General features: G+C 41.4%; 1 protein-coding gene across 1 annotated transcript; it reads left to right on the top strand.

Annotated features, from left to right (window-relative positions):
- The first annotated feature begins 6,304 nt into the window (after positions 1–6,304).
- LOC131986231 (myelin-oligodendrocyte glycoprotein-like) lies at positions 6,305–17,178 on the top strand. The gene is made up of 6 exons (XM_059351083.1): positions 6,305–6,393; positions 9,052–9,396; positions 10,708–10,782; positions 11,045–11,173; positions 12,496–12,626; positions 17,143–17,178. The coding sequence occupies exons 1-6, from the start codon at positions 6,324–6,326 to the stop codon at positions 17,176–17,178; spliced, it is 786 nt and encodes a 261-aa protein (XP_059207066.1). The 5' UTR covers positions 6,305–6,323.
- The last annotated feature ends 219 nt before the right edge of the window (positions 17,179–17,397 follow it).

The raw sequence follows: 17,397 nt of genomic DNA, 5'->3' as shown, positions 1-17,397 counted from the left end.
GCTGTGTCAGAGGTAACAGCCTGCTACAACATATATTTTATCCCCTACATGTTACTCACTGACACTTTGTTCCCATTGATATAGGCAAATGGACCTCTGAATCCTGCCCTCTTCCTCTCCTGCTCCACCATTGGCCACAGCCTGTTCCGAGCATCCTTGTCTTCTTGTGTCAGATCTTCCGTTATTCTTATCTTTCTTTCTTTGAGTATGGCAGAGGTTTTAGCGTCTTTCCAGATCTTGTCTCTATGGGACCGCAGCAGGAATTGGATGATGATCCGGCGGCTGGAGCTCGCCTCCTCAGAGCGGGGGCCCAGTCTATGAGCGATGTCCATAGAGAGGTTCAGTTGGTCAGCGATGTCAGGGGAAACCTGGCTGAAAAGGTCTATGATGATCCTCTTGATGTTTTCTCCCGGCCGTTATGGGATCCCAGCAACCCGGAGATTCCACCTTCTTTTATAAGTGTCCAGGTCGTTGCACTTTCCACGGAGCACAGTGTTTTCTTTCTCCAGAGTTTCAACTCTAGGTTGCAGAGCATTGGCGTAGCCACGGGTGTGCCAGGGTGTGCCGGTGCCACCCACAGAGGCAGCTGGCACACCCAAAAAAATTGCTGTCAGATGATGCGTTGCGACACCTGGGCAGGTGTGCACTCATCAGGAGTGATTCTGATTTGCGCTCCTTGTGGATTATGATCCTTGACAGACAGCTGGTCGAACCGTACAACCGTTTTCAGAGTGAATCTTATGGAATAATGAAGGCTGCTGCCTCCCTGCTGCCTGCGTCTGACACAATTTGCCAGCTGGACGCATTGCGCGCGCCATGCAGGCATTATGGACTTCATTTGGAGGCCTCTGAACTCACTGTGTTTGGGCAACTCATCAGGCGTAAAGTTGACGGGGGACATCAGTTCCCGTCCCTTATTGAAGTCTTGGATTCATGTGACAAAGATGTTTTTCCCCAACATGAACGGTTTACTGCGTATTCTGTTGTCACTGCCTGTCACAAGTTGCTCTGTGGAGCAGAGAGACTTAACAGCATTTCGTTGCTCATGTTTGAAAAAGAGCTTGCGGAGAAACTGGACTCCGATTAAATAATAAATGCGTTCAAGGCCAAGCCACGCTGTCTTGCCCTGTAAATTCAGAGCTGTGCAGTGCGCACAGGTGAGCGCAATATCGTTGTGTCCTTTACTCTGCTGCTAAGCCCAATGTGTTCAAATGATTAAATAGTGTTTTTGATCACACGTAATGTGGATACGTTATGGCTCCGTGCATGAGTAAGTGCATGAATGTTATATTTCACTATGTTCATCTCATTGGGCACGCAATGTCTGTGTGTGTGTTGTGTTTTTGCGGTGTGCTTTTTCTATTGTTATGCTGGATTTACACCAAACGATTTCCCCAGTCCCAGACTAAAAACTGAAAGTCTTTAGTAAATCTAGGAGTTTTACTGGAGTCATGGCGCTCCCGTCATCTCCATGGTTAAGTTTAAGGTAGTAATCTGCTCTGTTTCATATCAGTCTCTTGGGTTTGGATCATATCAAACGTGTTTGATATGATCGCAAGTCTCACACAATAACACAATCAACAACCAATAGACGAGCGGGGAAAAGGTCCCCGGTTCCAGACCGGCCAGTAAAACCACTTCCACAGGAAGTCACAATAATGTTAGTAAGCTCAGTCCTCAATACAAATATAGTGATGTCATATATTTACGACCACAAGCGGGATTTTGGGGGCGCTGTTTCTTAGTAAAGAGAACAGTAAGGAGACCCAGTAAAAATGTATAAATAAATGTAGGCCTATACATAAATAAGTAATAAATAATCAACAATTAATGTATGATTAACTAAATGAGAGTTGAAAGAGCTGATAAATATAAATATTCAATTAAACACATAATTAAATAGGGCATAAATGTATATCATGAATTCATTTATAAATTTCCCTTTCCTTTATTCTTCCTTATATCTATTTTGTTTACTGTAAAATAGTCAACTTTTCATGTCAGAAAAACAGAAACCCTTGTTCAGCTTTGTGAGGGGCATTTTGTGGCATCTATTCATCTTGAATGTGTGGATATGTCGTTGTGTTAATAATGTTGTATTCCAGAGACACAATCTTTTGTATGTTTGTGGAGGTGTAATAAATTTGGCACACCCAGTATTGCTGGTGCACACACAATGGGCCTCATTCATGAAACGTGAGCAGAACGAATTTGTGTGTAAACCGTTCGCAGACGGAAATTTACGTGCATCTCCGCATTCATCAATATTTTAGTAGCTCCGATCTTTTCGTAGCTACTAACAAAATCTACACATGCTGCTGACCACACGTAGTGCTTGTGTAAATTTAAGAACGCATATAAATAATGCTCGTCACTGTTGGAAATTACAATTTTAATTCATAATGCGTTCTGTTATGTACACAATACGCAGATGCCTTTGAAACATGTGATATAAACATGACAAACGATTAAAAATATAACATATTTAGTTAAATTAGTTGGCAATTGGCGGGATTAAGATTCAGATTAAACTCATAATTGTGAATTATCTATGTAAATTGACTCAATAGATTACGCGTTATTTTCTACATGTTGAATGATGATAATAAAAATATAGGCTAATAATAAAATCACAAAAAGGATGTAAACCATTACCATATCTGGATCACTCAGGTGGTGTCAATTCTAATTAAACCTCCCACAGTATAAAAGGTCCTCAGTCCTAGTTAATGACCATTAATAACCATGGCTGAACTTGCACTTCTACATGATTTGGCGCAAGGCGCTATTTGGAGAGAGCGGTACTTCAGGGATCGGGCAGATCTGTTGGCTGAGAATGATGAATGGTTGATTAGTCGTTTCAGACTACCGAGACCAATCCTGTTGCATTTATGCAACATTATGGAGCCTAATCTGACGAGGCCAACAAAACGCAGCCATGCCATCCCTGCACACCTACAAGTGCTGTCTGTGCTTGGCTTCCTAGCCACAGGGACGTTCCAGCGGGAGATAGGTGACAGGTCCGGCATTTCGCAACCATCCATGAGCCGCATCCTGCCTGCAGTTCTCAGAGGTATCATTAAATTAATGCCAGAGTATATCCAATTTCCATATGGCGCACAACGGCAGACAGAAGTAATGCAGGGGTTCAGCGCAGTTGCAAACATGCCAGGTGTTATCGGTGCCATAGACTGCACACACGTACGCATCAAGGCTCCATCCGGTGATGCATTTGCTTACATTAACCGGAAAAACTTTCATTCCGTGAATGTGCAACTGATCTGTGACGCAAATTGTGTGTTGTTAAACGTTGTGGCACGGTGGCACGGTGGCCCGGTGGGACGCATGACGCATTCATCCTGCGTAATTGCGCAGTTGGCACGCGTTTGGAGGATGGAGCTGTGAGAGACGGCTGGCTCATTGGTAAGAATATAGCCTGCATAATCACATGTGTGTGTTATATATGGACTTACCCTTCTATATCCATAGGGGATACCCACTGACGCCGTGGCTTATGACCCCACTGGCCAGCCCGCAGACACCACAGGAGCTGGCATACAATGAGGCGCACGCGGCTACTCGGGCCGTTGTAGAGCGCACCAACGGGGTATTAAAGGCGAGATGGATGTGCCTAGATAATACAGGTGGCACTCTACTTTATACACCTGCGAAGGTGTGTCACATCATTTTAGCCTGTTGTGTTCTGCACAACGTGGCAATCCAACAGGGCCTTCCCCTGCCTGAAGTCCACAACCTCGAGGAACAATTGCCTCCGGAACCAGATCTTGGCCCTCGAAATGCGGCTGCTATCCAGACACGCCAGCGACTTGTAGAGCGATTTTAAGGTAAGTGTTGCCAAGACAGGGACGGAATAAGCTATGCACATTTTAGGCTGCCATATTTTGCAAAATTAGTTTCATTTTTCTTGTTTGATATTTATATAACATCTTATTTCAGTAGGCTACATAGGTTCATTTTAATGTCATGCTCTTGTAAATGTATACAAATAGGCTATATTTAATTATCTGAAAAAGGAGAGTAGCTTGATTAACTTAGTGTTTTCTCAGGATAACCAGACATCACACAATACTGATAAGAGGCTGACAAGGCTTTATTTTTGAAGGCGCACAAGTGCCTCACATATTCCCTTCAAGCTGCTGTTAATCTCTTGTAGGTTTGTGTTTATTTGATTGACTGCTGACAGCAAAGCCTCTTGATTCCTCAGGACTTCTTCTGTGAGGACAGGCGGATCACCTCTTCGGCCTCGGTACCTGGGGGCAGCAGAGGCAGCAGAAGCAGGAAAGGCCACATCATGGGAGGAGCACTCGCCAGCTAGAAGATTTAGGACAACACATTAGTTTTTTTGGTTTTGTCTTTGATCATTTGAAAGAAACCTTTAATAAATCTGATTTTGAAAAATGTTTAATTTACGTTGGCTGCAGACTGACTTATTTGGAGCTGTTTTAAATAGAGCTTTAGGCTATTAAGATTCAAATAATTTGAAGACTATGCATACAAAACTGCTGTGGTTTTATGACATCCGTATCCTTTGTTGAAAGAAATGTTAAGTAGCTCTACATTCCAACAGCCATCACTGATTTAGATTTTACCCATTAGCCTATATAATATGAATCTTGTTTGGGACTGTACGACCTAGGTTAAACTATACTGACCGCTAAGCTGTAATATGATACAACCCTTATCACCTTACCGTCTGATGTTGACTCCAGTGCAGGCATGTCGCTGTCTCCTTCAGGTATAATTCCTGACAGAGACGTCTCACCAATGATCCCAGCGATGCGCTCGTCTGCAACTGACAATTTGGACTCTGAGCGTCCTCCTCCTGTGGCAGATGCACTTTTTTTGTGTGAGCTAATGCGTTTCTTTGCGTCAAGTTTAATGTCAAACCATTTACGTTTAACCTCGGACGTAGTTCTTTGCACTACAGAAACCACATTTACTGCGTCCGTCACCTCCCTCCACGCTTTCGCTTTGCCTGTCCCTGTCACACCACTACTAACAGATGAAAATAAAATATTTTTTTTGGACTCCACTTCTCCCAAAATAACTTCAATCTCCGCTTCGGAAAAATTCTGTTTTCTTTCTCGTTCTTTTTTTCTTTGTGCCATGACTGACAGGTCGACAGGATGCCTCTACACACCTCCTTATATGGTGGTCATTAGCAATTCATGGGCGGGGTTCATGCTAATTGCTGATTACCGGGAGCGCGCTGCCACTTTACGATGGATTGGCATTCATGATCATACACACGTGTTTACGATCAGATCTGAGTTTCCCGCGGCGTTCATGAAGCCGGAGTAGGTTTTTAGTAGCGTAGGCTTTTATGTGCAAATCTACGCACAAATCTACTAACGTTTCATGAATGAGGCCCATTGTCTTTTCTCTGGCTACGCTAGTGTTGGAGAGTCGCAATTTATTTGGTGACATCTTCCACCTGTTTCCCCAAAAATTCCAAAGAGTCAGTGACTTTTTAAGGTGTTGCTATTGTCTTTAACTGTTATTTCCACTGTTCCACTGTTGCATTTTCTCAATTCTCTCCATGATTGTCAGCAGCAGTGAGTTAGTCACAGGCTGTTTGTTCTGCTCCTCCATATCTGCTTTTGACTTGGTCTCTATTTAATCTCTGGAGATGATTCTGAGGAGTGTTCTTGATTTAATAAATCATCCATGACTCCCAGCTGGGTCTCCAAGGCTCCGAGCGAGGCATATGTGTGCATATTATCGCAGCGCTCCATTTTCAGATTCAAAACTTTTCCAGCACACATACAAACAAATCTAGCCTCGTGTTCAATCAACTGGCTGTTAGCGCGAGTGTGGTGAGGGTGAAGAAACCACCGCTCCGAATCACTTCTTAGCTGTAAGTAACAGTTTCAAGCCCTTAGGTGTGTTTAGCAGTTCATTAGTTCAAGGAAAATTCATTAGTGTTCATTTCTGCTCGTCATGTCGCAGAGCTTGTGCTGATGCCTCACCCACGGCATGCCATGCCGAAAGACCGTACTCCCGACACTTTCATCTCCACTTCCTTGATGTTTTATAAGCTGTCTCTGTGTACTACAACCGGAAGGATCATGATGGCTGGTGTCAAACGTGGGCGGAGTTAAACGTTTAACTCCGCCCACATTGAGCCTCTCCCCGATCTGCGTACTGCAGCCAGGGACAATTGGCCTGAACCACTCCAGGCACTCTGGAGAGCACTTTGTGCGCTTATGCTGAACTATCCATCGCGCGGACTGGACAACGGACAACTCTCGCAGGTGTCTCATCAATCTTCTTTTATTTTTTATTTTTATATTAGTTTCATAATGATCTGGACGCTGGTAACTGTGCTGAGCTTTCTTCAGTTCGCTGGGGGAAAGTTACGTTCTCACTCAGGTAAAGATTTTAAATATTATCCGGGAAAATTACAAGTACGCTGTCACTGTTGAGATACTTTAGTAACATAAGTGACACACACTGTCCCTCATTTATCAAACGAGCGTACTCGTGGGTGTTGGTGGGGTTCTGGTGTTTACATTATGAAGGTCATGAATGAGATCAAGTCATATTTAGGCAGAAATAACCTTTGAGTAACTGTATCTGGCCTTCAATCAATTTTTGGCAGGTGAAAATGCCTATTTTGTGTTGTAATGGTGCTTTAAAGGGATTCCAAGCTGTCCTGTGAGCTCTAGTGTTTACATTATGAAGCTCATGAATGAGATCAAGTCATATTTAGGCAGAAATAACCTCTCAGTAACTATACTATGCCTTCAATCAGTTTTTTGCGAGGTGAAAACTGATTGAAAACTGCAACACACATCCAAACATGGGAAGCAAACGCTATGTAGGGATCAGATCAGATAAAAAACAATGCAGAGTCACGAGGATCATTGCAATCTTTATTGAAACCCCACCAATAAATCATATTCATTATTGTCTAATTTCCAAAGACAGGGCTAAACAAAGTCATCAGACATACCAAGCAAATAGACGTGTCTATCACGTAGTTGCCATGTCTGATTTCGCTACAAACTACACTTCTTTTGGCCACAGTTGTAATAATTACGCAACAACAAACGTTAAACTTTCGAAGCCACATGCCTTTGCTATAATTACATTATAATACAGTTGTGTGTATCTGCATATTAAGACCGTTTAATCCAGAGAAAAGCAGACGTGTTTACGCTACGCTCAACGGGCTGCCGTGCGCGCTCCCGCGGCCAGAAATCAGATTCTGGCACACTTTTTGGCACGGCAACGGCTCCGCCGACGGATCTGCAGCCGTTACGCATTCAGTGGAATTTCAGTCTGCAAATGAATCGTTCATGTGCAAAGTCGTCACTGTTTTGGGTCAGTTTTGCTGGTTCCTAGGCCAGATAAAGGAGGAGGGTTGGAATTGTGACAGATGATAAATGTAGTTCTAAACATATTTAGGGTGTTTTTTACTGTCTTTTTGACATTTTTGTTTGGTGGTGTGCCGTGTGATTTTTCTAATGTAAAATATGTGCCGTGGCACAAAAGAGGTTGGGAAACACTGCCATAGACGGCCCTCTTTCTGGCCCTGTTCCAATGTGAATGTGTCTCTGGCATCAGCACTCTGACACATATTTGTGAAAATGGAAGAAGATGCTTTAAGGTTGAATCTCCACGATTTATCAAGTAAAAACCATAAAGTGGATTAAACCTGAATATTTCACTGATCCTGGCTGAATTCGGCCGCTACTTAGTGCCATGAATGCAGCGGCGCATAATTCATCATTGAAATATGTTCTGTGATTTTTTATTTTTTATTTTACAGTACAGTACAATAACAGTTATTTATAAATAACAATAACGGTTAATATCGGACTTTCGGTCCCTGTAAACACAATAAAGAAATGTATAACTTTCTGAATGGCATAGTTGCACATAGTACATCATCATCGGACGCATATAAATTAATTAACAATATCTTTAGTGACTGAGATGGCATTAATTAACTTAATCGGCAATGTATCAAGATGACGTTTATTATCTTTAGCTAAATATTCTGGCATTTGTTTATGTATATGTTTTTGCTTGACTTTGAACACACGTTTTGTAAGTTATGTGATAACATTCAGTGTAAACTGAAAATACTTATATATTTAAATGCATATTGCGCCGCCGGTGTCGCTGTTTCTACGCTCGCCATTTTTAAATCTCCCGGTAGACCGGTGTGCGCAATGCTTTATGGGTAGTCGGAGCGCACGGAGGATGCACACATGCATCCTCGGAATTTGGGCAAAAGAAGGACTCTGTCCTCCGGAGGATCCTCGACATTGGGACAGTCCTTCGGCGGATATAGCTAAATATATATATATATATATATATATATATATATATATATAGCTAAATAATATAGCTAAATATGCTCCCCAACTACTTACAGCACACTTCTTTTACATTACATTACATGTCATTTGGCTGACGCTTTTGTCCAGGAGGTTCGTAAAGATGGAGGAATCTTCTTCTTCGGGTTGGAAAATGAGGATTAGATCTTGGTCTGATAGAGCTTTTATCGGCAGACATCAAGGACGAGAAGGCAGCAAGAAGTGATTGGTAGTTGCATCGGTTGTCAGGGTGTTTAGATTTCTGCCACTTCCTTTCTGATGCCTGTAGAGGAGCTCTGGTGGCGTGCACAGAGTCCGACAACCAAGGGGCAGGGGAGGACTTGCACACTTTCTGAGGAGTGAGAGGACAGAGCGAGTCAAGAGAGGAGGAGAGGGTAGAGAGGAATGTGGCAGAGTTGGGTTGCAGAAGTGAGAATGAGTTGTGTGAAAGAAGGGGAAGTAAGGATGGATGACGCCAGAGCAGGGATAGAGAGAGAGCGAATGTTGTGGCGGACCGGTACAGTATCTGTCGGTGGGGTCTGATTCTTGTATGGTGACATATCCTCCGCCCCAGTCCATTAGTTTATTCAGAACAGGAGGACTGCCCTCTGCTGAAAAAAGAGAGAAATGTTGAGGTGGAGCATCACATTAAGAAAGTGGAGATGCAGAGGTCCTTAAGTTGTGTGATGTCTTTTTTTCCCAGGAGGGTTTCGTCCCATTTGTGTGGAGAATATCACAGCAGTAGAAGGGGATCCAGTGACTCTACAGTATCGTCTGGAGCAGCCCATCGACTTATCTGCAGTCACAGTGGATGTGACCAGACTCGACCTTGATGCCTCGGACAATGTGGTCCATGTCTATCGGCATGGACGGGACGATCCTGGTCCACAGATGTCTGAATACAGAAGGAGAACCACTCTGGACCATGCAGACCTGATGAGAGGAAACGTGACGCTGCAGATCTCCTCGGTGAATCTGTCTGACAGCGGACGTTACAGAGTCTTTATCCCAACGCTGAAAGCCCGTTGTACTACGGAGCTCATTGTTGGTAAGCATGCAGAGTTTGATACTGCCAGATCAGTTTAGAGCAGGGGTGGGCAATTCATTTTCCCAAGGGGCCACATGACCAATACCACGAAGGTTGCGGGGGCCAGACCAAAACTCTGAACTAAGTTCTGCTCAATATGAATTTAATCGCTTTATAAAATACAGAAAATTATCTGGTTTTGAGCTGCTACTGATAAGAATAGATGTTATGATAAGACTGTTAATGTGGAGTAAATCAAATATAGCAGTAAAAAGTAGTAAATACTCCAATCACTTTATCACTTTTCCATTTATTTTAAACACAACTGTAAATGACCTTTAGCAAGGTTCCTATTGGTGTTTTTGTGTTATATAGCTTGTTTTTCATGTTTGTATATTTTCTAGGTGTTTTACGATGTTGTAATGCTTTTATTTTGAAAAGGTGCCGTCCAGTGTGAAACGGTTGCTTTAATTTTGAAAGGTAGTGACAGGAAATAACAGGTGGAACGGTAAAATGAAAAACGAACAGTAAATAATGAGTGCGTCATAATTCATATACATTTTTGTAAATAATTGATATAAAGTATCAAAAAGGCTTCTTAAGTGGCTGACAGGTGCACAAGGATTGTTAAAGTTTATTTTCTTCTGTCATATATATTAGTGGCTATATTTGTTATCTTAACTATAGTAAAAGTGCTTGTTTGCTCAAGTGCTTATGTGGGAGCGTGTCTATGTTCCCCGGGTCCTATGTTCCCCTCTTTGTATGAGACTGGGGAACATAGGACCCTTTTTCCCCGCTTTTCCCAAAAAGAGACCTATGTTCCCCGCCCCGGTCTCTAAGTTTTTCCACCATTACTGTCAAATTCCACGGCAAATAGGCCTATGTAGGCCTACGGGCTGTTTGACGCCCATATGCAAATAGGCCTAGACGAGGAAAGATTAGGTCAGGGCTGGCAAACCTGCAGCCTAACCCTAACCGCACAACAGTGGGGAACATAGGACCTCTTTCAGAAAAAGGGTCCTATGCTCCCCCTTATGTATTGCTACAGGGGAACATAGGACCCTGTTTGGGAAAAACGGGTAACATAAGTCCCGGGGAACATAGGGATGACCCCTACTAATGTTTGTTATTGTTTTCCCACCTACGGGCCAGATGTGCCCAATGCCCAGGTCTGGTTTAGAGAAATTGAAAACAGAAGCCACTTTTATAGTTATCCTCATTGTTGGTAAGAAGTTACTGAACAGGACAATTAAGAATGTATTTTTTTTTTAAATCAAAATGTATATAGAAACTGTAGGTAATGACACACTTTGTTTCTGTCATTTTAAAAAGAACCCATGAAGAGACATATTTCCAGCACAACTCGTCCACCTCCAGGGGATGAAGGGACCAAGTCAGGCGATCAAGGTATGTCTTTTTAAACAGTGTAGAAAAGTGTCTTCATACAAACCCTGGTGTTAAATAACATGAATCAAAATCTTGTATCTGATGTGTTGGTGAAGGCTTTGAGAAGCCCTTTCTTTTTTGGTTAAGTAACCTTGAAAATGCTTGAATTTTAGTTTTAAAATAGCTGTATGAACCCTGTTAGTCTCTAATGTGACTGTGGGTTTATGTGAATCACCTTGAACCTGCACGTCTAAACTCCAGATCTTCTCTGATATTCTTTCAGATGTTGGAAACGTGAAGGCTGTGGTCATTCCCATTGTTGTGTTCATTCTCCTCTGCCTCTTCCTCTGTGTTGGTCTGCTGAAACGTGAAAGGATCCGTAAATTATGGAAACAAAACTTGAGCCCTGCAGGTTTTTATTAAAATTGAAAGTCCTGATATTTGATCGCTGCTGTTTCTGTTATACTGGGTTTAGAGGGTCAAAGCACACAGTTAAAGATTTATTTAAATCTCAGTTATAATGCCATACATCATACTAGAAGAAAAAAGGAAGTTAAATTTAACTGAAAACAGGATGTTTTAAATTAAACATGTAGAATGAAGTGATTTTGAGAGAAATGTCAGTATTTTAAGCTCCGTTTTGGTCAAATCAGCCCCTTTCATAGTGCGTCCCGCAAATGTCCCGCTATATTGCTGTAAAGATCTGTGCCGGCTTTTCGCCTTAGGGCGGTCATAGTGAGCCTACGAAGTAGGGATAGTGCTAGGAGACGATAGCGGGAGGAGATGATAGTGGGAGGAGACGATAGTAGGAGGAGACGATAGCGGGAGGAGACGATAGCGGAAGGAGACGATAGTGGGAGGAGACGATAGTAGGAGGAGACGATAGCGGGAGGAGATGATAGCGGGAGGAGACGATAGTGGGAGGAGACGATAGTGGGAGGAGATGATAGTGGGAGGAGACGATAGCGGAAGGAGACGATAGTAGGAGGAGACGATAGCCGTAGGAGATGATAGCGGGAGGAGACGATAGTGGGAGGAGATGATAGTGGGAGGAGATGATAGTGGGAGGAGACAATAGTGGGAGGAGATGATAGTGGGAGGAGATGATAGTGGGAGGAGACGATAGTGGGAGGAGATGATAGTGGGAGGAGACGATAGCGGAAGGAGACGATAGTAGGAGGAGACGATAGTGGTAGGAGATGATAGCGGGAGGAGACGATAGTGGGAGGAGATGATAGTGGGAGGAGATGATAGTGGGAGGAGACGATAGCGGAAGGAGACGATAGCGGTAGGAGATGATAGCGGGAGGAGACGATAGTGGGAGGAGATGATAGTGGGAGGAGATGATAGTGGGAGGAGGCGATAGCGGAAGGAGACGATAGTGGTAGGAGATGATAGAGGGAGGAGATGATAGTGGGAGGAGATGATAGCGGGAGGAGACGATAGCGGAAGGAGATGATAGCGGGAGGCATCCTGCTCCGGGTGCTTTGATGTGCAGGTGAGACGTTACAGAGCCGTAAATGTTGCAGCTTGAAACAGCAGTATGAAAGGGCCTATTGATTATCACAACAGAAGGAAAACAGATGGAAGGCTTCTGTCTCTTATATTTGTTTTTAAGTTAACCCTAACTGGATCCGAACATAGACTCAACTAAGTGATGATGGTATAATAATTAATTAGTAATAAAAAAATATAATTAGCCCGTGTTATAAACTGCTTCCCATGTCCTCACAGAGAGCTGTCTGCAGAGGCTCAGAGGGAGGAGGGAGCAAGAGGGAGCCAAGGAGGGAAACGTCTCTGAAGGGTTCCCTCTGAGGACGTCACCAGCAGGAGACCACCCGGACCTGAATGGAAACAGCGTGCAAGTACTTTAGTGATGGTCGGGACTTGGTTTGTCCGTTCACTAGTCAAGATGACCGGCCTCACCAGACAGTTTGTCTCTGTCATTTTTAACACCAAAACCTCCTGGTGATATGGAATTGGGGAGCAGAATTTCAATCAAAATGTATAGTTACTGTATATCAAAAGTCCCTGTGAAACATTCAGATGCTGGTTAGGATTGTAACCCCAGATGTTTTTACCTGCTGATTTCCAAACATTCTCGTCTTCCTGTCGCTCTCCCTTTTGCTCTGTTGGCTGCAACAACCACAACCTCGACTCCCAAACACTGAACTGCCTTACATGATAATAATATATTATGATAGTAATGTATTCTGATAATGATGGTAGTATATTATGATAGTAATATGACAGCTGTGGTTGGCTAGTCGCCCAAGGTGCTGTTTGATTGGGTTAATTTCTGTTTGAGTGCTGGATAAGACATCAAACATGTCAAACTGTTTTTGTTAATCTGTTTTGTGCCAAATATGTCAAAAAGCCAAAGATATAAAAGAACAACTAACACTGACACAGGGTTAAAACTGTGAACATTCACATAATGTGTAAACAACAACAAACAAGCCGTACTGTGTCTCCGTGCAGCGCAGACGTAACGTAAAATAATGTCTGAAATATGATTTTAATTAAGTTATTTCTGGATCATGCTGCTGGTTGTTTTTACTGCCATCTGTTGGTCCCTGAGTCACTTCAGCTGCTGTTCCAGTGTGAAAAGTATTAAGATTATTAAATCACGTTATTTAAAAACATCAAATTAAACTGTAACATGTAAACGGTATGAAGGGACAACTAACTTGAATGAGAACATTTTTTTCCCCCTTGTGAATTATGTTTGTGATCAAGTCATTGACTGGAATCATTTAAACCGCGTTCGCCCACTTTTCTTTTTAATGTCTCCGGTTCTGGGAGGGAATTTATCGTTGACTGTCTCCTTGATTGATTCAGTGAATCTTGACCTTTAACCCTCTGGGATCACTTTAATTTACTACCCTTCCAAAAAAACCCGCTATAAAATCTTTACCGATTAATAATTCTTTTGTACTTTTTTTCCTCTTAAACAACTTCAGTCCTGCTCAAAAATACCATTCAACCATTCAACCATTTTGAGGATTTTAACCCTTTAAATGTCAGTTTGATTACTTGATTTCACAGTTTTTTATGAAAAAAAAAAACAAACACAAAAATGAATTATTCTCCATATAATAAATGTTGGGTGGCTGTTTTTTTTCCATATCAGATGAGCCAAAAATATTGACTTTGATGCATTTTTAGTTTTTGTGTACCTTCAAAACTTTTCAATGTGGTGTAAAAATGGAGTATTTTGAATAAAGTAATTGACATTTAGTCTATAAAGGATGCTGTACAGAAAGGTGTCACATTTTAAATATGAAACTTTGTCATACTTTTGTAGAATGCTGTTAAAAACAACAATAACACCTAATTTTATGTGATGAAAAAGGGAAATCCACTGGACCAGTACACTGCACTATCTACAGCAACAAGATGCCTTTAAAAGCTGCAAAATGTCTGAAAAGTGCTTGAATGTGACATTGAAACGTTTATGAACCCTGTAGTTAACTGTTGAATAACTAACATTCCTCTTGTGTTCAGCATCATAAAGGAACAGGAACATTTAATAAGCACTTATAAGGATGTTTTTAATGTGTTAATGTACAGTTTTCTTGCATTTCTTCCCTCTGACAACACATTATTGCACTTTTTGGGTTGTAATTGATAGTATTTATACACATATGTCAACAACTTCTGCTCCTCCTGTGGTACCTGTGTACGACTACATTTGGTTATAAATGTCTGAAATGTCTTTATAAATGCTGAAAAGAGGAGTTTAAAGTGTTACATCGTTTGTGAGAAGTGTACATTCCTCTAAATGTGTTGTGTGAATGTGTGCACAGGTTATATATTGCCTTATCTTTTGTACTGCCTTTACCCTTTGAAGCACTTTTTATATCCTAAAGCTTCATAATAAACATTGTATTTACAGGAAGTCTGTGATCTGTGCTTTTATTTTGCTCCTCCTGCATCATAATAACTCACTGCAACTGCAAATTTAATCCACATTACAGAGTTGGAATCTTTTTGTTACAACTCTAGCAAAACAGGTGTTAGAAATAATGGAAAAGTAATAATATTAAATGTTATTTTATGGTAAAATAAACACATCTGAGTGCTCCTTTAACAGTTTTTTAATCTGTGCGTACCAAGTAAATATATTTTTAAATGTTTTACTTGATCACAATGTAAATGCGTAATAAATATGAAGGTACTGCTTTATGTTGATGCTGTAACTGATCTGTGTACTTGTGAAGTTAAAACTTCATCTAAGCTTCATATTAAGTATTTTTCTGTGTGAAATGTGAGTTTCAGTTTTCTGAAGAAGCCTAAACTTTAACTTCGAGACAGGTGTGGACAGAAGCAGACTACCTAAATATTAAACTTTTCAGTTTTTCCTGTGCAGTGAAAATGATAAATTTCCAGTTTCTTTTTCAGATGTATTCTCACAGGTTTTTATACAGAACAGAAGTATGAACTTTACTTCTCCAAAGGCATATAAGAGAATTCATAACTAACTGAGTTTACAGATTGAACAAGCTAATGAGATCTAATATCAGTGGCATCATTTTTTGTGTTCCTCTCTGTCCTCTCAGGAGTTTTTCCACTGAGTCATTTCAAATACACATTAGCCAAAGTGACAGAAAGGTGTCACATTTTCAACAAGAAACTTTGTCATACTTTTGTAGAATGCTGTAAAAAACAACCACAATGACATGAAAACGTTATGAAAAAGGGAAATCCACTGGACCAGTACACTGCACTATCTACAGCAACAAGGTGCCTGTAAAAGCTGCAAAATGTCAGAAAAGTGGTCACAGCTCAAACAGTCATGTCACTCATATATGTAGTAGTATGAGAGCCCGCCTTGCCAGTTCAAACTGGCCTATCAGGTCAGCACTATAACATGAGAGGTGACAAGGTTAAACACGAATATACATAGTTATTCTTAGTTTGCTCACACTAACAAACCCCATTTAATTTCTTCAATATGTAACCATTAATGTTATACATTCAAATTAAGTAAATCATTTCTTTGTCATTCAAGATTTATCTTAATTAGCTGTAATTTTCATTACACGTCCTTTGACCAATCAGATTCAAGTACCCTCCTACTCACATACATGATAAAAGGGCTGCAGCTGAGGCGTGCTTCCTCTTTAAGCACCAGAACAAGATGGCCTCCATAAAGACTCAAAGGACAGCTTATGGTCGAGATGGGCGGATGAAGCCTTGTCAAGCTTTTGAGACTTTTTCCTGATTGTATTGAAAATAGATTTGAAGCTTCAAAGCCTCAAAGACAAACTACCAGTGACATCTAGTGGTCAGCTGCAATAATAGCAGCCACAAACTTCCAAATGATTCACACATCTTATTGATTCCAGTTCCAACACAAAAGCAATAACATCAGTCTTCAGCAGCTGTGTTTTCTTTCTGAGAATCATTGTCCTCACATTAAAGTGTTACAACACTTTTAAATGTCAATTTACTTATAACATGTTTAAATGTGTTGTAACAAATAATATGAAAATATTCAAATTCAACAATGTAGAAGTATTTCTGTGTGAATGATTTCCTTGTGCCACAATTTGAAAAAAGTGAATATTGTGCTTCTGCTACAGTGTGAAAATGAAGTGCTTGTGTACATCAGGGAATTATGCAATTAAAGATCTCTTGTAACATTATGAAGCAGCGTCTCCTTTTAACGAATGAAGCAGCGCCAAAGATTCAAATCATTCACCTCACTTCAGGTGCTTCGTTGTGATGTACGAAGCCTCAAATTTCATCAGTCACATGATCACAGAGCCTTGATACAAGCCTCAACACAGTGTTTAGAACCAGTCTGCTTCAATAGAGTGAAACAGGCTTCAGAGCCTCAGTGTCAGACGGCCCGTCTCTAGGTTTTAGCTTTCACTTAAAACTGAACTTCATGCAGAGTAAATAACTTGTATTACTACATTTATCCTGTGACCATTTAATATAAAATAAAGGAAACAAAGAAAACTGTGTATGAGTCTGTGCACTTTTGTTAAAGAAAAAGGGGTTCAAGCAACAGCTAGTGAGGGAGTTGATGCTTCCTCACAACCTTCATCACAGAGAACAGTTGCTCACACAGATATGTGCTGCCAAACATGCAAGGCATTTGAGCAGCTTGTAGGTGGAGATGGGACGTCGTTTCAGGGATGAAACGGGGGAAGTGTGCAGCACCACCGAGCCACACTTCGCTTTAACTGAGTCACTACACTGGAGGTCAAGCAGCTCCATTTGGACTGGCAGCATGGAAAGTGGCCCAAGATTCCTTTCAACATCTGCATCTCCCACAGAGCCCTCTGGCCCCCCCCCCCCCCCCCCCCCCCTTAAAAAATAAAAGAAAGCTCTCACTGCAGCATGCGTGTCTGTGATGTGTTGTCCCAGCCCGCCGAGACCTGCATGCACCTTGCGGGAGCCTAATGCATCCACCCTATTTTCAGTTGAGCTTGTTATTATATGTATGTAGCTCATATTATCAATAATAATAATAATGATAATAATAATATATGATATATAATATATGAATATATGATAATAATAATAAATGATAATACACCTTTTTACCTGCTGGAAACTGCTCTGTGCATCATGTAGAATGTAGTATCACATAGCACTGCTCTCATTGGCTCCACAACAGTT

The sequence above is a fragment of the Centropristis striata genome, chromosome 15, assembly GCF_030273125.1.
Source record: "Centropristis striata isolate RG_2023a ecotype Rhode Island chromosome 15, C.striata_1.0, whole genome shotgun sequence".
Classification (NCBI taxonomy): Eukaryota; Metazoa; Chordata; class Actinopteri; order Perciformes; family Serranidae; genus Centropristis; species Centropristis striata.
The sequence above is the reverse complement of the archived record's forward strand: the minus strand, read 5'-3'. Positions and strand labels throughout refer to the sequence as shown.